This window comes from Rhopilema esculentum, chromosome 19 (assembly GCF_057945365.1).
Source record: "Rhopilema esculentum isolate cy_ngs chromosome 19, ASM5794536v1, whole genome shotgun sequence".
Taxonomy (NCBI): domain Eukaryota; kingdom Metazoa; phylum Cnidaria; class Scyphozoa; order Rhizostomeae; family Rhizostomatidae; genus Rhopilema; species Rhopilema esculentum.
This window is the reverse complement of record NC_142833.1, coordinates 4,822,163-4,847,166: the sequence shown is the minus strand read 5'-3', so window position 1 is coordinate 4,847,166 and position 25,004 is coordinate 4,822,163. Positions and strand designations below refer to the sequence as shown.

General features: G+C 36.0%; 3 protein-coding genes across 4 annotated transcripts in view; all 3 read left to right on the top strand.

Annotated features, from left to right (window-relative positions):
• Positions 1 to 483, top strand: part of LOC135688200 (ephrin type-A receptor 3) — a 36,054-nt gene extending 35,571 nt beyond the window's left edge. The window contains exon 20 of the mRNA XM_089114174.1: positions 348 to 483. The gene's annotated coding sequence lies outside the window, so the exon portion shown is untranslated. The remainder of the gene's footprint in view (positions 1 to 347) is intronic.
• Positions 427 to 21,794, top strand: LOC135688404 (ephrin type-A receptor 4-A-like). The gene is made up of 19 exons (XM_089114171.1): positions 427 to 561; positions 1,490 to 1,563; positions 4,794 to 5,406; positions 6,309 to 6,473; positions 10,160 to 10,462; positions 11,244 to 11,440; positions 12,055 to 12,122; positions 12,749 to 12,838; positions 13,475 to 13,521; positions 14,291 to 14,422; positions 14,942 to 15,021; positions 16,687 to 16,792; positions 17,387 to 17,448; positions 17,956 to 18,054; positions 18,455 to 18,559; positions 19,174 to 19,323; positions 19,910 to 19,954; positions 21,143 to 21,294; positions 21,739 to 21,794. Exons 1-19 carry the CDS (start codon positions 474 to 476, stop codon positions 21,764 to 21,766), a joined length of 2,604 nt encoding a protein of 867 aa, XP_088970297.1. The 5' UTR covers positions 427 to 473; the 3' UTR covers positions 21,767 to 21,794.
• A 190-nt stretch (positions 21,795 to 21,984) lies between these two features.
• LOC148957936 (ephrin type-A receptor 6-like) overlaps positions 21,985 to 25,004 on the top strand; it is a 40,619-nt gene continuing 37,599 nt past the window's right edge. For both annotated transcript variants that reach the window (XM_089114181.1, XM_089114180.1), the window contains exon 1: positions 21,985 to 22,000. The gene's annotated coding sequence lies outside the window, so the exon portion shown is untranslated. The remainder of the gene's footprint in view (positions 22,001 to 25,004) is intronic.

The window sequence follows — 25,004 nt, the reverse complement described above, 5'->3', positions numbered from 1 at the left end:
CCAGGCTAGTTTGTCTAGTGTAACCAAGGCTTAAGTTTCACGCGGAAGTGGAATTGAGATGACTGCTCAATGGTGTCGAGTGACGATTGTGTATCAAAAATATAATAACATTTAATAGTAATAACTTCATAGACTTGTTTGTATTTGGCATTGAAGAAAGGCAGCAAGTTTGCCATTTGTGGCTTCATCGACTGTTTTGCAGACTTAACTGTTATAGTTTATCTGCTTTAGTCTATCACTGCGGCCGAAATTGAGAATTTGCTTTTACACGAATCATTGACTGATTGTTCTACGAGCAGGCCATATATTTTATTGATGTTTTTTTTGTTCAACTTATTGGCTGGTAGGTCCACGAAAGAGACTAACCAACTCGAGATTTGCGAGTTTACAATTGCAAGGTAGATGTTATGTAGTATCATTTGTCAGCTGGCCAATGTTTGTGGCATCGTAGCAACTGCCGTTTCACGTCCATCATGAGTATAAAATGGAACTGGCATTCCATTTTGGGTCTAGTCTTGTTAACCTTGAGCTGTCTTGTTAACCTTACCAAAGGAATAGAAGGTAAGCAGTTACCGTCTTTATTGCAAATGTTTTAGTCATTCGGTGTATGGGACTAGGTAGTGTCTTTATCTGAAAACTCTCAGTTTGTTTGTATCTACAAGTTTTTTACATGACACCTGAAGAATAACAACAAATACCTTTAGCTCAAAAATTTGACATAGATAAAAATTTTAAGTAAATAATATATTTATATATATGTTGATTATTGCTGAACCTTCTTTAAAAAATTTCATCTCGAAGTTTAAAAACCCCTCTGGAAGAATAAATTAGCCATATGGCGAAATGTGTGCAAAGTTGTACGAAATATGAAATCTAGCTTCGCATCTCAAAAGGAAATTTTTTATGAAAGTCGATCAACGATATGTGATTTGCCTAGATAATGACCGTCGGAAAATCGAAGCGAACGATGCATGTAGATTTTGCCAAAACAACGGATTTTCGGGAGACTGTATGGTTTTTACACTACCCTGCAAGACCCCTGGAAAGTTGTCCTCATTTCCAGTGAAATTTCGTGCGGTAAGGACCAGAGAAACGCTCGTCCTGCAATCGAAGGATTTGAAAATGAAATTAATCTCGAGGAAATCAAGAATCTTATTGATAACTATGATAATAGGGGAATAAATAGGTTTTTAGCTAGATTTAAGGTCAAGAAAATAATTAAATTCTGAAATAGCTCTATTGATTATGAAATAGCTCTATTGTTTTGAAAATAAAGGGGGGCCATGACCCCCCAGCCACGGTCACTGGTTTTATTCCATAACATTCAAGCATTCAATAAGTTAATTTGTTTAAGAAAATAAGATAGATAAAAATGGTACCATAATGTAATAATTTTTCATTTGAGATAGTGTATCAAGGACATAATGTTGTATTTTTCTATTATCTTGATTTATGCTTTTTCTGTTTATAGACTGTCATTTCTTTTCAGTTCCTGTTTCATTGCCTGGACTTAACCTTTGGAGGATAAAGAAAAATGACACTAATCCTTTAGCTCGAAATTATGTAAGTATAAACATGTCACCATGAAAAACTACACAAAAATATTTCAGGGCAAGGGGACATGGTATGGTAATAATCGCTGTTATTTTAACAGGAAATAAGTAGAAACGACTAAGAAACAAGAAGAAAAAAGTAGGAAACAAGTAGGAAACGGGTAGGGAACGGGTAGGGAACGGGTAGGGAACGGGTAGGAACAATAAGAAACAAATAGAAACGACTATGAAATAAGCAGAAATTGGTGGGAAAAAGTTCAACTGCGGCTGCGATTTTATTTTACTCCTGAACATTCAAACATTGTTCAAGAAGATTTTCATTCTGAACAGCTGTTTTTTTCGTATATTGGAGTTCGTTTCTGTTATCTGTTGTTTTCGCTAAACGATAAAATAAAGAACACCACTGGATTTTGGTAACCTGATCAGAGACAACAGCGATCGCCGAGGAGAACGATATGACAGAACATGTAGGCCAGGGCGACGAAGATGACCATGCTCATGTGAATGGATAAAACTTTCTCATTTTTGAGATTTAGTCGTTTCTGCTAAGTCAAAAATCGTTTCATGAGGTTTCTTTGTCGTTTCGTCTCGTTTGTATCAGTCTCTTGTTGTTTCATGTTGTTTCCTATTTAGTAAACGTGGGTAATAATAGAATTTGGAATGAAAGTGTTTGGTCATCTCATTGGTTTTAAATCAAAGTAAAAAGGAAAGATTGTTTACTGTTTTACGAAAAACAAATCAGGAAAACCCCTGCTTCAGAAAGATCCTGGAAAAATATTGAAGGATTTATTTTTTCTGATAACATTTTATCAGTTTTGAAGAAGAATACGACTATTTAATAAAACTTTAGTCTAAAAGTCTCTACCTTTGGTCTGGTTATCACCCTATATATGAAAGCTCTAAGTAAGGATCAACCTCAACACCCTGTCCAATGGGAGAGTGCTGCAACACTCACAGTCTAAACTATCAGCCTAGAGTATCAGGCAATATAAGCAAGGAACATAATCAAGTTAATCGTCTTTTTGCAGCTAACATAAGAAACGGTAATGCCTCAGAAAATAATATAATGCCACAATGATTCATACTTTTAGATCTCCCATCTCATCAGGGACGGATTTAGCGGGGGATTGCAGGGGTGCTAGACTCCCGCCCCATAGATTAATCATTTTTTGGTAGTCAGTAATAACAAAATAATGCCAAGATTTTCCCTTTTTTTCTTCTTATCTTCTTTACCTTAAAGTTGAAAACCGAATTTTGAAAATGGGTGTTTCCAGTGAGTTGAAGGGTGTGTCACAAAAATCCAATCAGCGTTTAACACCCTCTCCAATCATTGTTGCAAAAATCCGTCCCTGTATCTAATCCTTGCACAAATACTTGAAAAACCATCAACAATTTCAAAGGTAGAGATTTTCAACTGTGTAAGTAGAAAGATAGAAATCATACTTTGTTTAGTTGACAATTCGAAACAGTAGCTTTATGGTCAAATACACCAGGCATCATAATTAATATTTTCTGGTCCCAAATTTAATGAACAAATTCAATGCTTGTTGGTTTTAACACAATATTTCATTTTTATCACAAAATCTGTAATCCAGTCTTTTATGAACTGCTATGCAGTTTGTTACAGGCTATTTTTGAGGTAGTGCTTCAAAATTCTGCTTTATTTTTTCTCAAAAAAGCAAAACAATCATATGGACAAGAAAATGATAATTTTAGTCAAACTCTTTTAATAAAAGAAATCAATTTTCTACCATGAGCTATCAATCAAAGACCGAGATACAACTCTTTGTTTAGGGGGTGGGGGGCAGCCATGATAAATCAGTGCAAAAACTGCCATATTTTACAAAACAAAAGTATTTTACTTATGACACTTAAGATTTTTGTTGAGGGGGGAGCAAGGCCTCCGGCACACCCCGGCCCCCAGCCCCCCGGTATCTCGGTCCTTGCTATCAATAGCAAGCCTTTTTACATTGTATATGCTTAATTTTATGGAATTTTGTTACCTACCTTGAGGCCTATTTTGGCAACCTAATAAACATGCTCGTAAAGTCTTTAGCGAAGAAATTTTCACAAGCAAAAACTGCCCTCGTGGATGAGCCTATGAGGGCTATTGTCCATTTAACAATACTTGATAAAGAAAAAGTCCTTCAAGGCCTAAGAGGTGTATTAGAAAATCATCTGCTCACGATTGTCCAGCATTTGGTCTTCTAATTGCGTGGTTATCGCAAAATTTAAAATGATGAAACAATAATGCTTCGTTTTCATAAGCAACTTGATATTTCACTCATAAGCAAATTATTTAGAAACTAACTTTTCCGTAAATACTCTTCCTGTCCTTGCAGACCAGACATGTCTTTGCGAGGGTGCTCAATAGCCTGTACCAATAATTTCTTAACGGGGGTTGGGGGGTGAGATCGACCACCAATATATAAACCAAAATATCTCGTTATTGGTTACTTTATTTCCCTTCATACAATGCATAGCATGTACCTATGAGATTTGTTCCTTTATATAATAATAATAATAATTGTAACATAATAATATATCTCGCCAAATCTCAGATGTTCAACCAATCTCTCGATTTCTATCAGGCCTTTGCGTTGCTTTTTAGAATTTGTTCCATTGCTGGAAGGTGTATTTTGAATTTTATGCATTGTCATAAATTATCTAAGTTTTTTTCATTTAATCCACACCTTCTGCAACTTATGTTATCATATTTTCCTTTGTAATTAGCTTTTAAATCGGTCATGTTTAGTTTCAATTTTAGTAACGTTGGTTCCTTTTTATGTTTTATATATTCTTATATTCCAAAATTGCCTTTTTAATGAACGTCATCTTTGTTTTAACGTGTAGTTGCTTTAAGCTCGCTTTTTTTTTAAAAAATTGTCAATTTGACTGAGAGTTGAATTTAAGTTCTGGAAGTTTTTGTCTGACATGTTGGTCTTGTATTATTGGCTTTTTGGGTTGATAAATCAAGGGATTAAGAAATGGTGTGATTAAGAACGACTTTACATGAAGAGCTATCATTAGAATATCATTTTTCTGGTTTTTCTGTCCTCCATACCTCTGCATCAGTTACCTTGACCATCTTCTTTCAGATGTCTTGTTGCTTGAAAATTTTTAATGTAATCTTGCACTATTATTGCACAAACATTTTGTGAGAAATTGGATTATCTTTGTATGCTAAGTAATTGAAACAAGGCACCAGATCATCTGATCTGACTTTTTCATTCTTTTCAGTGGCAGAAAAAGTCAGATAACACAGGGTTCCTTGCTTGTGGAGTAGCTGGTGCATCTATTGACGGTAACATTATTACACCATTTATCGCTACAAATCCAGCGAAGCAGATAACCCTCAGAGTTACTTATACTTTGAATTGCTGTTCATCCAAATTGTCCATTGGTGTCTATGTCCTTTTGGGCTCAGGTGAAATTCCTGCGCCAAGTGCTCTAAGCTTCAAGTACATTGCTGCTTTAAAGAATACCTCATCAATGAATCCTTCACCTAGAGCACAGTTTACATCAGCTATTACCATTGGAATGGAAGGAAGGACTGGACTTTTTATTGCTTTCAGAGATCAAGGAATCTGTGGAAGCCTTGATTCATTTCATCTCAGTTACATTGAATGTCCAAGCCCAGCTGGGGAATTAATGTCATTCCCATTTAGAACTGCAGCTCCAAATAGCACAGTTTCAGTCCGAAAGGTTTTTGGAACATGTGTTTCCAATGCTGATGTTCAAATTTCGCAAGCAGCCAATTACATGTCTTGTTATGCAAATGGTTCCACCAAGGTGAATGGTGGCTGTCATTGCAAAGCTGGATATAAAATTCATTTTTTTAACGGTTGTGATGGTGAGTCTATTTAGTTAATGAGCGTATATACATATATAACACCTTGTTTTTCATTCATTCCATGCACCCAAAGATGCCAAAAAATATGGTTTCATAAACACTATCGCAAAAAATTGTCTTGTCTTCTGTTGATTGATAAAGGATCTTAAGGGTCTTGGAGGTAATAATAGCGAAATTATTTAATCCGGAATGTTTTATTTTTAGTTTCTTTATTCTGTCACTCATTTACCTACAGATTTGATATAAAAAATTGAATGGACTCTTTACATTTTTTTACGTGCGTTGGCTCATTGTTTTAGTTATGACAGTGCGCTTTAACTTTGTAAATTTTTAAACTAGCTTCCTAGAATCTTAAAGAGAATGAGCAGTTATAGAAATTGCAAGTGCAATATGTTTTAATGTTTCATAAAGTCAAAACAAAAGCAGGTAGAAAAACGTTTGCCTTTCAAGGAGCACTAATTTTTAATGCATTGTCATCCGACCTTCAGAACGAATCTTTCCTAGTAAACTTCAAACGCAAAATAGATGATCTAAGCTTTGCACGTTTCACATTAATACGTTATAACGCAAACTTAACCATTGTTCTCTTTTATTTACAAAAACATTTAAAGAGTCGAAATATACCGGTCTTGTGCTTGCGTTTTTCTGATTGGCCTATTTCGATCCACAACAGAGTCAAAATATAGTAACCCAATATTCAGGTTATATTCCTTTTTATGAATATTGTAATAAAACTTCTTTTTATCCTAGAAACTTTAAATTTTTTAATACAGCCTAATTCCTGTTCAAATTTAATGAAACTGATATTTGATTTTGAACGGATAGGACTTATATCCATCAAATTTCTTCCAACTTTCTATCATCGCAATCAAAGGAGTGTCAACATGGCTATTTTTTGACAGAATGCCCTGCAAAGAGTTTCAAAAGTGCTGCTGGTAACTTTGGTTGTACCAGATGTGGTGCAAATGTTGAGGACGGACTAAAGCCAAGGACAACACCTTGTATATGCAACAATGGATATTACAGACCACTTTTATATCAAAATGTTCCAACTGTCGACTGTGAAGGTGAGCTTAGTTTAAACAGATTATTGATTTTGTTATGAAAGAGAATGAATAAATTTATGTACCCATAAATACAATGAAACAAGTGGCTAGAAGGTCACTTTAGGATCAAAAGTAGCAAAGAATATCTTAATAATGCCCAAGATGCACGATAGAGCTAGGGAACAGAGGCTGAAATCCTTTTTTCTGGTAGGGGAGGGGGGCAATGCCAACAAAAAGAGTAAATTTGCCGACCAATGACATCATTTACCGACAAAATCGACAATGTAGCAAAACATGGGGAGCGCTTGCCCCCCCCCCGCGCCTCCGCAATTTTTGCCACATCTAGAGAAAAATCATTTTTTATGCTTGCTAGCATGATCACTATTTTTGCAATCACCGTCATTTACTTTGATGGTGATTGCAATAATATCAGGTTTCTTTTACATCACAAGAAACATTATCTCTATTTTCACGATTTCTTCGTTGTTCTCTCAGTTAGAGGCGGATCCAGCGTAAGTTCCTTAGTGGACAACACTCAATCAGTTTTCCAACACGAAGCTAAAACCAATGTTTCAGATACTGCGGAGGACAACAGAACAATAGCTAAGCGACCCTAGCAGCATTCTAGCAGGTCATTAAATTAAAGCCCTGGTCAGACGATCCAGCCTGTCACCCAACATTTCGCCCAACATTTTTTTCATGTTGGATGTAATCCAACGCTGTTGGTCAAACGTTCCAACATTTCAGCCAACATTTCAAAACAATAGAATTGTTGGATGTCGGCTGCCATCAAAAATGAAGATGCTGGATGAGCCAACAAGGTGGTCAAACGATCCAACATTTCAGCCAACATCATGCATATGTAGTGTAGTGGAATTATATATAAAAACGGTCTAACCCGGATAAAAATAATATAAAGCTGTAATTTGGCAGAGATGTTCTATACTAAGTTGGAAATGACTAGAAAAAAAGCCCCATAAATTGGACATTGGGAATTCCTTATTTGGGCAAATACCATAATGGCGCACTGATAAGTAGTGGTTCAAAATTTTAATGTTGCTAAAACCACATAGTATGTACATCTTTTGAAAGATAATTTCATGCTGAATAACTTTTATTTAACATACGTACCCATAGAATATGCAAATTTAGTGGTGATAGGGCAGAAACAAAGTGGGACGAGTGAATATTGAAAACCAAGCCGAAAAAATGGCAGATCCTCTTGCTGAATATTTTCCATTTATGTGGCAAATTCTATCGATGCAAAAACATCAAGTGTGTGAAAAAGATAAAGAATGATAATACCCACTCAGCCCGGGCTGATTTAAACCGGGCCCACTCAGCCCAGGTTGACTCAACCTGGGCCCACTCAGCCCGGGCTGACTCAACCTGGGCCCACTCAGCCCGGGCTGACTAACCCGAGCCAACTCAGCCCGGGCTGACTCAACCCGAGCCCACTCAGCCCGGGCTGACTCAACCAGGGCCCACTCAGCCCGGGCTGACTCAACCAGGGCCCACTCAGCCTGGGCTGACTCAACCCGGGCCCACTCAGCCTGGGGTGACTCAACCCGGGCCCACTCAACCTGGGCTGACTCAACCCGGGCCCACTCAGCCCGGGCTGACTCAGCCCGGGCCCACTCAACCCGGGCTGACTCCAGTGAAATTTTTTCACTGCAGCAGCAAATTCCGGTCAAATCTAAAGAAATATCAAAATATTAAAAACAAAGTAACTCGCGACCGAACTGTCCAAACAACATGATTCGTTCATTATAAACTAATTTAAAGAGGAAGATTTCAATTCTGATAGTTTTTCAACCTTTTTTCATTGACAACCTCCATCTTTGTTCCTAAGACGTAATTTTTGTTACTAAGACACTGCACTGCCAAATTTACTAAATTAAAATTAAAAATTAAAAAACACTGCCAAATTCAGTGCAAATTCAAAGTGGCTGCACAAAACTACAGCTTGGTGTGGGGCCAGTAATATTCCCTTCATGACCTTCTTTACCAGAAAAAGAGATAACTTCCAAATTTCGTATAATCCCAAAAATTGAAAACTTTTCAATTGAGAAGTGCGCACGTGAAAAAGAGGGTGTTTTGAGAGTACCTAGGACCCAAAACCCGGTAAATAGTTATGAAAAACGGAAAACCCGGACAAATTTATATACCTCAACGTGGTTCACTTTTTCCCCTGTTCTGCATTAAAGACCTTCGTACCCGCAGTTATTACCAGCAAAAATATTTGTCTGCAAGGCACAGGGTAGATCCTTGCCTTTTTTCTCCAAATGAAGATGTCATCAGTGTTTGATGAAAAACAGAATTTTAGGGAAATTTGTCGTAGATTGCAGAAATCTGGCAATTTCTCAACGGAACGAGGGAATTCTACACACTTGCCGGACGCAGATTTTCTCAAAATAATACACAGATGCAGAAATTTCAAAATGTTTAGCGGGATTCTTAACCTCCTCCTTGTTGGATAGGATTTCATCATCGCATGTTTTGATCTTGTTAATATATATGTTGTTCATAAATAAACTTATATACATTCAGAGGTGGCGTCAGAAATCTTCCGACAGAGGGGTTGGAGCTTCCAACAGGGGGCTAAATTGACTAAAATATGCAGTTTTTGTACGTTATTTTGTCAAATTTGCTCCGTCATTAACCTAAAGTTTTCCTCCGATAGGGGGGCTAGATGCTTCCTTTGGAGGGACTGTAGCGCCCTAGCCGTCCCTTGGCGCCACCACTGTATACATGCTATTGCCCAGTTGCCCCCTATCTGCTATTTTTGACCAGAAAGTACTTATTTCCACATTGTAAAGGCGTGTGTGTTGAATAAAAGTTGTTCAGCATGAAACTTTCTTTCATAACTACCTATAATGTGGTTTTAGCGACATCAAAATTTGAACCCCTGCTGATCAGTGCGCCGTATGGGATTTGCCCAAATAAGGAATTCCCAATGTCCAATTGATGGGGCTTTTTTCTGGTTATTCCCAGTGTCGTATGGAACCTATGTGCCAAATTACAGCTTTTTATTATTTTTGTCCGGGTAAAATCGTAATTCCACCACACTAATGATATTGAGAAGGGGTTGTAAAAGTTCTCAGAGGCACTGTTTTTTGTTAAAAAGAGATCCAAAATCTAGATTTAGTGAGTGGAAAGTGCCCTCCCCCCCACTAAAATGCATAAATAAAAATGTTGCATTGGCCTAGAACTCAATCAGGCTTTTTGCTGGATCCGCCCATGTCCCGGTGAAACGCACCCTCGTTCATATCCTTTTTTCTATTTTCAAGATCACTCTCTCTAAACACAACTCTTACTATTTCCAGCTTCTGCGATTTATCTTAACACTTTACCACCCACAAATCGCATCATACAATTGTATAATTATCTACGCACAAATGTTGATATTTTGAATTAGTAGCTCTTTAGAAACCCTGCATACTGAGGTGAAATATCATATATCATTGGCAATGAGGGCGTTTAAGCTTTCCATTATAAACTTTCACTCTTTGACTTTGTAAACAAATTTCCGGTCCTAATTAAATCCTTTTTTCTATATAAATAAATAATGCAAATTTTTTATTTTCGTCTCTTATACTCTTTTTATATTATTGATTTCTAATGTGCACAATTCTGTTTTCACTTTAATACCAATTTTTTTATTATTTTTAATCTTATAAACTGTAATCCAATATGGTTTTCAACAGCGCCACCATCTGCTCCAAATAACGTTAAGGCCACACAGATTGGATCAAAGTGGATCTTACTAGAATGGATGGTCCCAATGGACCGAGGGTCTGGAGACAAACCGAGTTATACAATAAAAGCAAGCTGTACTAAATGTAAAATTCCACCTGACTTTACAACATCTAACCTTCTTTTCAATGTCACCGGGCTGAGCGCCTACACACGATATGACGTCAGAGTCTTTTCCATCAACAATGTCACTGCTGCCATCGGCTTCGACAAGGCTCAGTACAACAGCACTTCAGTTTTGACTGGATTTGGATGTGAGTGAACGTTTGTCTTAAGTTACACTGTTTGCTCAATGATAATTTAAGGGACAGCATGTGATTGAAAACATTCCGTTTTTCCTGTTTGCAAGACTCTGTCCCCACATATCGCATACACATTTTTTACTTTAGTTATAGGCAGTATTATTAACTCCAACTTTGCAGCCACGGGGACCACTTGATCATTGCTTAAGAAGTTATTGTCAGTGGGTTTCAATTTAGGTTCCTTTTTTGAATAAACTTGTTTTTGGGGCTTTCTTTTTCAAAGGGACACTTTAATAGACAATGTACCCATATTTTTCTTATAACAGTGAGCATTTAAAGGATCTTGTGCAACTTGCATGCTCTGCGACTTTATTTTCAAAACCAGTCTAATATCGTATTGCATGAAAATACAAAACACAGTCAATGTCTGAAGATTGTTGCTATGCATGCCGGTTGTGAAATTGTCTTTAACGGTGACAAATTTGAAATATGTACCTCTGGCAAGCTATTCGAAATTCTCTGCAAAGAAAAACATTATCGGGGGTTCCTTTTGAAGTATGCAACGAATTTGTAGGATTGAGTTTGGTCATGTGTCCTGCAAATTTCATTTTATGATACGAAAACTTGAACAAATTGTTTAATGATAGTAATGTTCGTGGATTGAGATCAGAAGCCTGAATGAGAAAGTTGAGCTTTTTAGCAAATCTTTTATTGAGTTGTTTTCACATTCGTTTACTTTGGGTAAATATCCTAATAGATTTCTTGTTGTTTATGTAGCACATCTCATTTTTAGTGCCTTCGGAGGTTCAGAATCTTACTAAAAGGACAAACTCTGATGCATCAGTGACAATTTTCTGGAACGAGCCATTGACCAAGGGTGGTGATGATCTGCGATATTTTATCACTGTTAATGATGAAAAGGGAATGTTTACCACCAAAATGGAATACACTGTTAAACAAGATCTAGAAACGAAGAAGTACACTGTGTCTGTAAGTATGAAGGTTTGATTCCCAAACTTTATATCAATGTCCAGAAAATGTTTAAACCTCTCGACATTTCCTCAAAGTTGTTCTTAGAAGCATGCATGGAAGTGGGTAGAACGGTAGTGATATTTTGAAAAATACAGTGACTTGTGGAAAGAATCGACGCTGAAATGCGTAGATGGCATTAAGTAGAAATTTCCTGCGCAGTAGAGAGAAACTATCAGACGTAGCAACACTGATGTCATATGGTCGAGTAATTGTGAGTGATCAGCGAATATAATTTGAGATATAAATGGAGAAAATTAGAGAATAATAGATAAATAAAGAGGAAATAGAAATAAAGAGACAAGACAGAGAGAAGAAGCATTCAACTTGACACCGGCTTTTGAAACGAAATTGGTGGCGTTTAAGCAATGATTTTCTGTCATTTGGGCATGGTTTTTAAATACTAGAGCTAAAAATCGATTGTGAAGTGTCTGCAGGAATTAAGAGCATAGGCTTTTGTGCCTGCAAGCGTCACTCACACCCTCTCGCAGGGTTACGAGGTCTGCTTAGAATATAATCTTTATGCAGGTGCCCGCGTATTGAACATTTTAATGATATTTTTATTTTCAAATTAGGTAAAGGCGCACACGAGCACTGGTTTTTCCAAAGGAGAAGTTATTAGATTTGAAATTAAAGGAAAAGGAAAGTATTAGCCAGTGGAAATCAAAATTGTTATCATTTACGAGTTATATTTCATGTTTCTCCGCAGGCTCTTTAGTTTTTCATATCATATTACCGTGACATATGAATTGTAAACTTAAATCGTACCTTATTGTTAACCAAGGTGGTGATGATAGATCAAGCTAATACACTCATTTTTTATAAGAAACTGGGTATAAGAAACGAGTACTGGACAGTCAGAAAAAATTAAGAAACTTTAGTACTCGAAGCAAATAAATTAAGAAACTATTAAATCATGATAAAACTGAGAACAACGAAATTTTGTAAAATCTAAGAACAAGATTGCCCAAATGGCCTAGAAATTAAGACACAAGGGATAAAAATATACTTTCAACGTCTAAATACAGCGTCAGAACAGAAGCGAATCCCTTGACGTGAAAAATAGGTCACGAACATTTCATGACATCATAATTAAAAAACTCCTAAGAAACAGTGAGTATTGAAATTTCCAGAACATTAAGAAACTGGAGTACTCAACATCGACCTTTGTTTCTTTTAAAAAAATGAGTGTATGTTAAATAAAAGGCTTCCTTTTAGTCACCTTGAGTGATTTACTGTATAAATTATATGAAGAATTCTATTTACAGGCATTTCACTGACTTTGGTCATTGCTGTCGTAGTCACATTGTTTGTCTTACTGTTGATTGCTATCGCTTTGATCGTATACTTCTACCGAAGGTACGTCTCTTCTGCTACATCTTTTTTCATGCTTTCAAGATATTTTTCTCTGCAGGTTTGATTAAAATGACTTAATTCATGCTACGAATAGCTTCATACGATTTTCATAATGCCCCCCTTTTTAGCAATTTTCCTTCCATTTTTTCAAACCTTTTTTATACAGAAGTTATCACATTTGCGTTATTTATGTCTTTTTGCCATTTTTCCACCGAGTGACTCCTTTTAATTTCAACCTTCTCCTCTTGACTATGCGTATAGATTTGCTCTTTATTTTAATTACTCACAGCCACGTAATTGGCAAGGGGTGCTTGGTTGTCACACCAGTGAGAACAGAGCGGTCATAGAGACTAAGTCATCATTCCATTAATTCATAAATCAATAACTCATAATTTTTTCCGTCAGGGAATAATTTTACGTAACGCTTATTCCAAGAATGTTTTCAATTAATATAGGAAGTAGCAGAACTGTCTGACGTTTAGGTTCTTTCAGTAAAACTAGGTTCTGGCCTGTTTTTCAGTCAGAAATCTAACACCTTTTACCCCTCCCCCCTAAAATATCCGTCAATTCAGGTCCCTGATCATTAGCTGTCACTTTTATGTTTTGTCAATAAAATGTGTTATTTTCCTGTTTATCAAGGCGACATCCAAAGCATCTCCAAACTGTTCGACTTGAAAACGGGGAAGGTTCGTACACATTCGCTGTTAAATATTTCTTAAACATTTGCAATTCTTTCCCTAAATAGCGAATTTGTTGATCGTAAGTAGAAGTTTTGATAAATGTTTGTATATCATTTTCTTTCCCTAACAGTTAGTGTTTCCCATAATATTTCAGGCTTTTGTTTCTATTAATCGTTTAATTTTGACTTTTGATGTCAACCAATTACGATTTCAATTATTGTAGATTCAGGCAGGCAAATTCGACCTGGAACTTTTAAGTATTACCGAACCTATCATCAATTTTTTTTACCGGCCATCAATTTTCTCTAGAACTAGCACCGATAGGTTGAGTCATCATCACCATCATGATCATTATCATTAGCAACCTTTTTCGATGTTTGCTAGACAGTAGTTATGCAAATAATTTACGCTAACATAAAGCATCTAAGAGATTGCATCATGGACAGAACTGACTACTGTTAGTACATGCTGTGAAGCAGAATTTTTTGCCAGAAAACCAACTTCCGTTAATAATTTCAAATTCATTTATATTTATGGATGATTTGCTTCAATTTTAAAGTGAATTCGAGATCTTTGGACCTAAGTCTTAATAGCGTGACTGGTAATTTTTCACATTTGGAATTCAAAATATTTGTTCATACATCGGTTTTTGCATGTGCTTTTCGAGAGAAAAATATCTTGCAGAAATGTTGTGTTCAAATTATGCAAAGTTTTAAACACCTTAAGAGCTAAAAGCTTGGTTGACCTGGTCCTAAGTTTCTCTTACCTTGTTCAGTGATTCTACCAAGTGGAAAAGGCGTTCAGAATTTTGTTAATCTGACCTATCAAGATTTGGAAGACGTTGTGCAACAGTTTGCTAACGAATTGGACCACGGCTGGATCAAGCTAGAGCGTTTGATTGGTGGAGGTGAGTTGGTTTAAAGTTTGGTTAAGAGCATGGTTCTTCCGATAGTTAAAACTGTTCACGTGACAGACAAGTGTGTCTGTGACAGGTGCAAACATTATTCTGCACTTCTATTATAATCTACCCAAATTACTGCTGTTATCTTCCTCGGCTCTGTCTTCTTTGATTCATCACTAAGAATGTTCTACTTTAATTTTTACACATTACACCGTTTTCTGTTGAAGATATCAGTGCTGCTCAACTTTCAGGAAATGAAGCTTCACCCTGTAGACACGTCATAGCTGCGTTTTGGCCAAACCTTTTTTCAAAATTAAACAATTGTATTAGAGATGCTCGAATGAATTTATTGTATTGAATATAAGATTTTCGTAACCTTTTAGGCCTGAAATTAGATGTAAGGCCCGCAACAGTAACATACAATTTTAGGCCTTGGCAACCATCATCTTGGCTTGTAGGCTAATGAGAATCGAAAAGGAATTTGTTGAATTCTATGAATATTCTGCAATTAAAAATTATTCTTAGGTGAATTTGGTGATGTGTACAAAGGAACTATGGAAAAACCTTCCGAAAAAGCACAAATTGTCGCCGTCAAGACACTCAAGGTATAAGTTTGTGATCTTTCGTAGACAAACAGGATAGATGTTCTTCGAAGAAAATCTTTCCAAAGCGCCAGAAATATTTATGGATCATTTTCTCAGTGAAAACAGCAAACTTTTCATCTTTCTGTGAGTTTTCTTCATGTGATGATTGCATCAAGAACTGTGGCCAGGAAATCACAAACAACAGTGAAATTGGAAACGTTATGAATAGTCACTCCTGATTTTTGAAAAATTGCTAGGGCTGCACCCATTTACAAAGATGGTGATGAAAGCAAAAAATCAAAATACCATCCAATATCGGTTCCGCAGCCATTTCCAGGCTCTTCAAAATTCTGTAACCAGTTGTACAAACATTTGAAAATTGAATGACCTGCTTGCAAATCCACAATCTGGTTTTCGTGCCTTGCACTCTACCGTAATCTGTCTATTAAAAACACTGATGACTTGTACAGTGGTTTGGACAATAGGCAGCTCATTGGCTTGGTACTACTGATCGACTTTAGACAGGCATTTGACACTGTAGACTAATGGACATTAATATTGGAGTACCCCAGGGGTCATGTTTAGGGCCATTGCTATTTCTTATCTATATTTACCACTAGCTGGCAAAAACTTCAAAGTAGCAGTGTACACTGATGATACTAGTCTCTCTTATCGATCTGATAACATTAAACAGCTAAATGAGGCAATGAATAAGGACGTTACTAGAGTCTTGAAATGGTTGAAAAATTGTCACTAAATGTTGCTAAAACAAAAGCAATGACTATTCCAGCGAAACAAAAGGCAATGCAGGTAGCTAATAATAATAAAGCATTAACTTTAAACAGACAGGAAGAACGAATATATAGTGTCCAAACTGCCAAATTTCTTGGAATACAATTAGACAACAACCTTAACTGGAAAGGTCACATCAGATCTCTATCAACAAAATCAGTTGAGCAATTGGCTTTCTTAAACATGCCAAAGAATTTTTAACACAGAAAATTCTAAAGACATTTTATGCTTTATACTGGTACTGTGGAGCCCTAATTAAGATACTGTTACTTAGTTCTAGGAAATTGTGCTGCAAACGAAAAGAACTATTTGCAAAAACTTCAAATCGAGCAGCAAAAATAATCGCAAAAAATCCCAATTTTAGACCACTGTTAAATGCTCTTGGACTCGAACCACTTCAGGTTTAGATCAATATTGAAGCTAACAATATGGTTATCAGACATAAGGGGCCCTACGAAGCTAGCGTCAGAATGTTTATCGGATTTATTTATAAGAAATTCAGGAAGTCATTTGCGGACTCTTTGCAAAAACAATAAAGATGCTTATCTTGGGTAAAAATGCTCATATTTTAGCGTACAGGCATGGAATTCTCTGCCAGTAGATAGGTATCTTCCCTACATGTCTTCAGAACCAAAATTAGATAAAACCTATTTAACTTTATATTTATGTATGTATTGTAAATTAATTTTGTATCTATGTTATATATTTTATATAATGTATATATATTATATTTTATGTTTAAAGTTATATTGCGAATTAGCTTTGGTTTTTATTTGCAAAATTGTTAATTAAATGGAGGGCTCGTTGTAGAACAAGAATTTGATGAAGGGCTACTTTCCTTAAATTATTTGAAAAGGAAAATGAAAAAAACAATTGTTTTCTCCTTTTTTGTAGTCAAATGCAAATAAAAAAGCAAGAGATGACTTTATAGGAGAGGCAGCATATATGGGACAATTTGATGACCCAAATGTCATACATCTTGAGGGTGTGGTCGTTAAAGGTATACACACATTTTTCATAAGAATACCTAATTTTTTGCCAAGCCTCAATATTCTTAAAAATTTTCGATTTTGTGCCCAAGATTATTCTTAAATTATTCTTGCCTAACACAAGTTGTAAATTCGCCTTAAGAACAAAGAAAAATATTAAATCTTTTTTATGTGTTGCTTTATCATAAATGTCAAAGTGACAGTTGTTTTGCTTTGGGAGAAAACACAGATTAAGGTAAAATTTTAGTCTTGATGAAGGTTGAGCCTGGCATTACTCTTATATTATTCTTAAGCTTTAGCAATTTTGAGCCTCAATGTTCTTATAGACTTTATTCTTATAAAAAAATGTGTGTATAATTTATTTGCGTTGAAGGAATATCTTTTCCAGATTTTCTGATAGATTTGTAAATTTCTTTGTTTGTGAGCATGCAACTCAATGCCTAGCCAGTCTACCCATGTGCAATCTACCTTGTAACAACTTGGCTTGCATATAAGTTCTTCTCGATATTTATGATCCGAAGCACTTCCTGTCTCGTTACAGAAAGCATAAAATACGTGGTCTTCAAGTTTCTCTGCCAATGCTTATAAAATATTTATTTTTTTAGACCTTCCCATATTGATTGTCATGGAATTCATGAGCAATGGATCGCTTCAATCCTTTCTACAAGTATGCTAACTAAATTTCAATTTACTCCCTCAAACTATTGCAACTTGTTCAATTAGGTATGAGTATATAGTTAACCTAATCTTTATATTGAAATCACCTTTATGAACCAATCTCAATTAAGCAAAAATAATACTTTAAACTAGCTGCTTTCATAACTAAAGCCCATTGAATGTCCCATCTTGGATCAGTTTATAAGCAGTTGTAAAGTTGAAAATCCTTTGTTATGTACTGACGTTTTGATGTAGCTGTTAGAACCCAGTTCCCTTGTCATAACTAATGAAGGGGCTTGGTACTCCTTATATTGTTTCAGTAGGAAAACGTGCGATGCAGTAGTAAGCGTGGTCGCACAAAACAGAGTGAAAACAGTCCGCCAGTGCTTTTAAGGCATCTGAAGAAGCGCCTTGTATCAAAAATATTCTACTTATGTTCCATTGCTATTTGTCCTTCTTTGGCTTATTGAGTCTCTCAATCTGAAGAAATGTAACAGAACCTTTTATATCTCCACAGAAAAACGATGATAAATTTACTCCACTCCAGTTACTAGGAATGGCCCGGGGTGTGGCTTCTGGAATGACGTATCTGTCTGAAAAGAGCTACATCCACAGGGTAGGTGTTGGTTTTATCGTCAATGAAAGCTCTAGTAACCGTATACCTTGTATTGCCTGTACAAAATTGAGATTCAGCAAATATTTCTTTCGAATATTGTTATTAGATTAATGTAGAAGGGGATCCGGACTAGGTTCGTTTTCCATTGGTTCTGTTTCCAAAGAATGCCAGTTTTCTATTGAGAAATGATTAGATTTGACGGCTGGCAATATATTATGATAATAGCAATTGCAATGGGATGAAATACACTCAATTTTATATGCAGTCATCGGGAAAAATAATACTTTTCAAATATGCGCACACTGTTTTTAAAATTTGACAGTTAGCGCATAATAGCAGTCCTTAAGTATTGTCACGTTAAAAAACTGTACTCTTAATTTAACTTATGTTATTATTTCAGGATTTGGCAGCCAGAAATATTTTAGTAAATGATGACATGGTTTGCAAGGTTGCTGATTTTGGAATGAGCAGAGAATTGAGCAAGGATGATACATATGACACAACGGTATTAAAACCCTTCAAAATCAAGTAGGTCTTTATCCCCCCAACCAGTGGCATACAAAAATGATTGAGACTTTTCAAGGAAAGCTTATATTTTCACTGTTTTTTCAAAAATAACTTTTCAAAAATAACATCCCCCAATTGAATATTGATGTGTAGATTGTGTAGCAAAAATGATAGAACTATAAATCAAACATTGCTTCGGGGGGAAAGGGGGGTGACAATTACGAAGTAGACAATTACGAAAATTGCATTTTGTCTCAACATTTTTGTCCGGAATTGTAGGCCTATGGCTATGCATGGCTGTTGTTGTCAAGTTCCATTAATCATGTGACTAACCTTTGCAACTCAATCTACTCTGCTATCATTCATTCCAAACCTTTTTTGTCTAAATACAATATCATTATAGATCTAAGCTCAGGGCCCACGCTACAGGAAAAGGCAGGGGGCCATGCCCCCCATTTTTATTAGCTAACTATAGGTATTAAATCCTCCTAGTGGGTATTAAATAGGTATCAAATCCTCCTTTTTGGCTCCCCATTTTAGAATCGGTGGCGCAGGCCCTGAAGCTTGTAAACGAGATCATTGTTGATATACTTAATTAATTATTTTTTACAGGGTGGTAAGATCCCTGTCAAATGGACAGCACCGGAAGCAGTCCAATTAAAGAAATTCACTATTGCTTCGGATGTTTGGAGTTATGGTATCCTGCTTTGGGAGGTAATGTGTTACGGAGAAAGGCCATATTGGAACTGGGGCAATAATGAGGTATATTCGATAGGAAATTTGCTTTATACTTTTCCATCGTTAGGGAAATGCTTGTAACGATAATAATAAAAATTGGGCAATGCGATGACTTTTAAGTCACTATTCTAAACCTGAATAATGGAAGTTAGCGTCCTTTCGTTATTTCCTTACTTGATCACCAAGATCTTAAACTTTTAAACTCTTTAAATCCATTTTCTATAATGGTAGGGGGAATATTGTTTTTTTCAACAATTTTCAAAGATTTTGGCAATCTTGTTATGTTTTTCTTTAAAGATGAATCAAGCAGAAGAGGTTTTTTAAAGAATTCGCTTAAATTCCCTGGAAAATTTCCGTTAATAAAATGAACTTTTGTGATTACAAATGAGGAAAAGACCAGTACGAATTTTAGCAATTAAAAACACACGTTAATTGAACTGTTGGAAAAAAACTTATGGTTAAGTAGGATACTTTAAAAAAGGCCTAAAAACGAAGAATATGTTTATACTAAAGGAAGAAAGAATATTTAATTTTTTTATGCGACTGTTGGTGCATTCTTTTCTGAACTGACACGCGTAGCAATCGATCTAAACCTTGGCTGTTTTTCTAGGTGCTTGAACGTCTGGCTTCTGGCTTCAGACTTCCTCCGCCAATGGTATGTTTTAGGTTTAAAAGTCTCTAGATTTTGTAGATTTTTACTACATACTTTTCTTTGATCAATTACACAAGATATGACAAATATGCCATGCTCTGTTCTTTTCATATCGAGGCTACACCTAGCTTAAACATTGTCTGTTCCTTATTTTCTTCGTTGCTTATGTTTGTGAGCTTTATCTGCTTTAAACCCTAGAATCTATATCGGGGTACTACAATGCCGACATAAAAGCAGTTGATTTATCTTGATCCATAGAGTTCCTTGCAACAGCATTTTTGATCTAAAGATTTTCCGACAAAAGCAAATTCTGCGGGCCTACTGATGGCCTACTATTCTACAGACACTTTTCTTCTTCTATCGCAGAAGGGTTAAAAAACAGTAACAAAGCTGTTGGCAATGATTGATGTAACTTGCTTTATTGGCCTACAAATTTTAATTGGAAGAATAAATTAACTTGCTGATAATGCATCCATACCCTAGATTGCTGAAAATACATGCATCCGTACCAATAATTTTGTTTTTTCTTCATATGTTCTCGTCATGTGCAATGAACTTTCATTTGTTATCCAAATCATCGTTTTAATAGTTCTCCCATTCTGGTAATGGTATATTTGCGAATGCAACGCTACCTTTGAATATCTTTCGTTTGCCTATTTACTGTCCTGTGTACCATAACATTACCCAATGCTTGATTCACCAGATTTAATGACGTTCTCTGATAATCAAAAACAATATCTACTTTTTAGAAATTAGGAACCTTACTAAGAGCCTATTTAGCCTAAGCTGTCAATAAGTACTCCATGAAACAAGAGCCTGTTTTGCCTAACTCTGAAAAAGTAGGTTTTTACTTTACCATATGGTATCTTGCTTCACGACGCCCCTTTTTCTTCCCGCTGTTTGTACCCTTTGAAACGCTTTACTCTCGTCTTGGTTTCCATTCTCTCAAACTATCTTCTTTCAAAACATACTTGTTCTCCCCTTCTTTCTCTTTTGAGAACCTTCCTTCTTACGTAACTTTACATTGGCCTCAGACCTCCTTTCTCTCCTCATGGCTTTGCTATTGGCCCCAGACCTATTGACAAAAAAATTCTATTACTGTTTTTGAATTCATCAACGCAACTATTTTTCGGTTTTTTACCTAAATGAATACTTAAAAAACAGCTGTTTATGATTGAGAATCTGTTGCAGAGCTGCCCTAAAGTTGTACATGATCTCATGTTATCTTGCTGGCACAAAGATCGCGTGAAAAGACCCAAATTTAAGGACATTCGTGGCACGATTGATAAGTGGATCCGGAATCCGGAGTTGCTGACCCACGAGGAATCGGTTGTGACAAAGCGGTATGTTACAAGGCATCTCCTTTCAATATTCAACAGAGCTATTAAACTTGAATATGAATTTAATCATTTTGGTTATTCTGTACCGCAAAAAAATTGTTCACATTTTGGTTATGCGATACATACTAGATTGGACGCTACATTAACTTTTGTCTCTGGTGAAGGGGGGGGGGGCGGAGGTGAGGGATGCCACTGACAAACATACGGGAAAATTGGTATAGATGTTAATATTGTTATGTTAATATATTAATATATGTTAATATTGGAGTCCACGATGTGTTAGTTTTGTTGAAAAATGACTAGTATGTTTATTTAAAATATGACCTTGGAATTTATTCAAAACATCTCAAGTGATGTTAGGATCCTAAATAAGGGCATTTTAGCTTACTTCAAGGAAAGAAGTTTTTTCTAAAAATTTATAATTTTTTACTTTTTATGCATATCCAGGGCCACAGTTTTCTTAAAAAATGACTGAAAAATGATGTTTTGCCTGACAATATAAGGTACCAATTTATCAAATTCTGTTGCAAACATAAGATACGGCAGTTTTGGTTGCCTAAAAAAATAATTTTTGTTGATTGTGACCAGTTGTTTATTGTGACGTCTTTTAAAGGTTTTTTGTGATAGAATTTTTATAGTATCATCCTAACCTTTACTTTCAGATCTGATTTCTAATGTCCTGGAAGTATCTTGAAGTGACAACAAAAAGGTATTTAATGAAACTCAATGTTTTTTTACAACAATAAAATTATTCTATATTAGTTGATGATTTCTAATTTTTGCAAATCCGGGGTCATAGTTCTTTTTAAAATGAGTAGTATTTTTGTTTCAGAATATCTGCTCGAAATTCATCCAAAACTTGTGAAACTATGTTGGAAACGTAAATTAAGGCATTTTAGGTTGCTTGTAACAAAGTTTTTTCCCGAAAATTGACAATGTTTGATTTTTTTGCATATCCTGGGTCCAACCATTTAATAAAAAAAACTAGGATGTTTATCTTGATATATGAGCTTGACTTTCATCAAAAACACTAAAACGATGATGTGAAATTAAAATGATGTTTGAAACGACAATCAAGGCATTTTAGGTTGTTTCGTGAAAAAAATTGATTCTTTCAGAAAAATAATTTTTTTTAGCTCTTTTCTATTAAAGGTCAAAGTTTTCTTGAAAACGACTTTTCTTATCTTAAAAATTTATCTTATAAATAACTTATCTCAGAATATTAGCTTCAAATTCATCCAAAATTCGTAAAATGGTGTTTGAAACCTAAATTAAGGCGTTTTAGGCTGTTTTGAGGAAAAAGGAATTTTCCCAAAAATTTACAATTTTTTATTTTTCAATTTTGAAAGTGATCATCGAAGTTTGTTAAAAGGACCAGGGTTTCGAGGTCATGGGAACCGATGGTTCTTATATTTTCCCCTCCATTTGTCCCCTCCATTTGCCCCTCCATTTGTCCCCCCATTTGTCCCCTCCATTTGTCCCCTCCATTTGTCCCCTCCATTTACCCCCTCCATTTGTTCCCACCATTTGTCCCTTCCATTTGTTCCCTCCATTTGTCCCCTCCATTTGTCCTCTCCATTTTTCCTCTCCATTTGTCCCCTCCATTTGTCCCCTCCATCTGTCGCCTCCATCTGTCCCATCCATTTGCCCCCTCCATTTGCCCCCTCCATTTGCCCCCTCCATTTGTCCCCTCCATTTGTCCCCCCATTTGTCCCCTCCATTTGTCCCCTCCATTTGTCCCCCCATTTGTCCCCTCTATTTGTCTCCTCCATTTGTCCCCTTCATTTGTCCCCTCCATTTGTTCTGGGTTTTCTCGGTCTTTATATCTTGGGATTGAAAGCCAAGCACATTTATCATTTAGCTGATTGATTTTATGTAGATGATCGAGATTCTTTGCGTCAGTCAGCCTTGCATAATCGCTTTTGTATAGAATGTGCATCGTGTGTCTCTTTGCATGTTTTTGTTCTCTTAATTGGCTCTGTTCATGCCGTTTGGAGTTTTTGTGTCCGTTACTCAAACAGCGTTTGCATTGTAATGCGTAAATAACATTACTAGAGTTGCAATCCAGTCTTTCTTTTAATTCGTAGTTTTTGTCAGTGTTAATAAAGATAAATGTAGTAGTACCGTCTGTGGTATTCTGGATGGAACGAACTAGTTACTGCTGTGCTTGTTATTATTGCATTGTAACACGAAAACATTGCTAACACATTCCAAATTCAACTTTAAAGTTGCTTTCCTGCTTTATCGGCAACAAATGAAGTGGAGGATATTTCATCATTCACGACCTCGTGGTCAGGTTTGACTTGAGTTTTGCCTCTTTACAAGGTTCTGTGATGAAATTTTTCCAGAATGAATTGTTTATCCTTGTACAAGTTATTGTAAAATCAATCTGGTTTCTCTAATCACCACCAGGAGAAAGCCAGATCCAGGAGCTCTTGTGACTTCATGAAGAGGGCATTAGTAAACAGGTAATTTTTCTTTTGCAGAAATTGGCCAAAGTGTGTCCATAGAAATCACAAAGTGACAACTTTCCAACAGAGAATTCATTCCGTATTGATACACAATGAATCCTTGCGTCCTAGAAAATGTGCGGCTCTCGAATTTAGGTGGCTCTGGTACCCAGGATACTTTTTGCTTGTATACTCAGGCTATTCCTTCTAAGCAATGATGATTTTATTTCTCTTTCGAAAAGGTTGCAGTTGTTAACTTTGGTGACTTGTAGACAGTTCTGCCCTGGTCGTGTCGCTTGCTTCTCAGTATATCTCAGTATATATCTTATTCTACTTTCACTAAGATCTATTTATGGTTTAAAGAGAGCTGAAAATTTCAATTCTCTCTGAGTTTCCTCTCAATTCAAAATTCCTTTCTCTAGTTCCTTTAAATGCATTTGTGTTCTGTTTCCTTTCGGCTGCCGTTAATCATGCATGTTTTGCCATTGCGAATTCCAAGACTTCCTGGACTGTATATTGCACCATCGCAGACGTGATTTTGATTTATTACAACCATTTGGATATGCAAATCTTCCAAACAACGATCTAATGCAGATTTTTTGTATGGTGATAAAAACTTTTTTGACGAATTCAATAGAAATTTACTTCTCCTCACTCTCCAATTCATTCATAAATCTGACCGATTTGATTAAACCAACTTCATTGTAGACCAGCAAACGCAGCCATTTGGTCTTATTTGAAGTAAAGTCCCGTTTGGCCCTATTCTGTTTTGTTTTAACTTTTATTTTCGCAAACTGTTTGAGACAGTCAATTGTAGTTTTATGTAATGGCCCTGCAGTAGTCACAGCCTTCTGCTTCCTATAGTGGCGTTCCCTGTATTGTAGTAAAGTAATTTTTGGTAGTAGCGTAGTTTGTAGTATGTATTGTAACTTTTTAGTGGAACCTTATAAAAATTGTGTCATCAATGCTACCAGCCCTCATTTCGACATGTTTTACACTTAGACTGCAAAGACAAATCCGTATTATTTTATTTATTAAATGAGAGAATTACCATGCAAAAGAAATTAATGGATAAACTGAATACGCTAACGTTACATAGAATGACTTTGACATTCTCTTGTTCTTACAGGCACCGGGGAGCAGAAGGGGGAGGCTTTGCTATCTTTTGGACCCCCTCTTTTTTCAACGCTCTGCGGTGCCTGTTTTAGGGAGAAATGTTTGTTTTTCTTCGTTCTTTAAATTTTTAAAGTCTTGATTTTTAAA

Bases quoted from the DNA above. Each gene is read 5' to 3' on its own strand.
- LOC135688404 (XM_089114171.1), top strand. From the start codon at position 474: ATGAGTATAAAATGGAACTGGCATTCCATTTTGGGTCTAGTCTTGTTA. The intron at 562-1,489 runs GTAAGCAGTTAC...ATTTCTTTTCAG, and splicing joins CCTTACCAAAGGAATAGAAG to TTCCTGTTTCATTGCCTGGA. The intron at 12,839-13,474 runs GTACGTCTCTTC...CTGTTTATCAAG, and splicing joins ATCGTATACTTCTACCGAAG to GCGACATCCAAAGCATCTCC.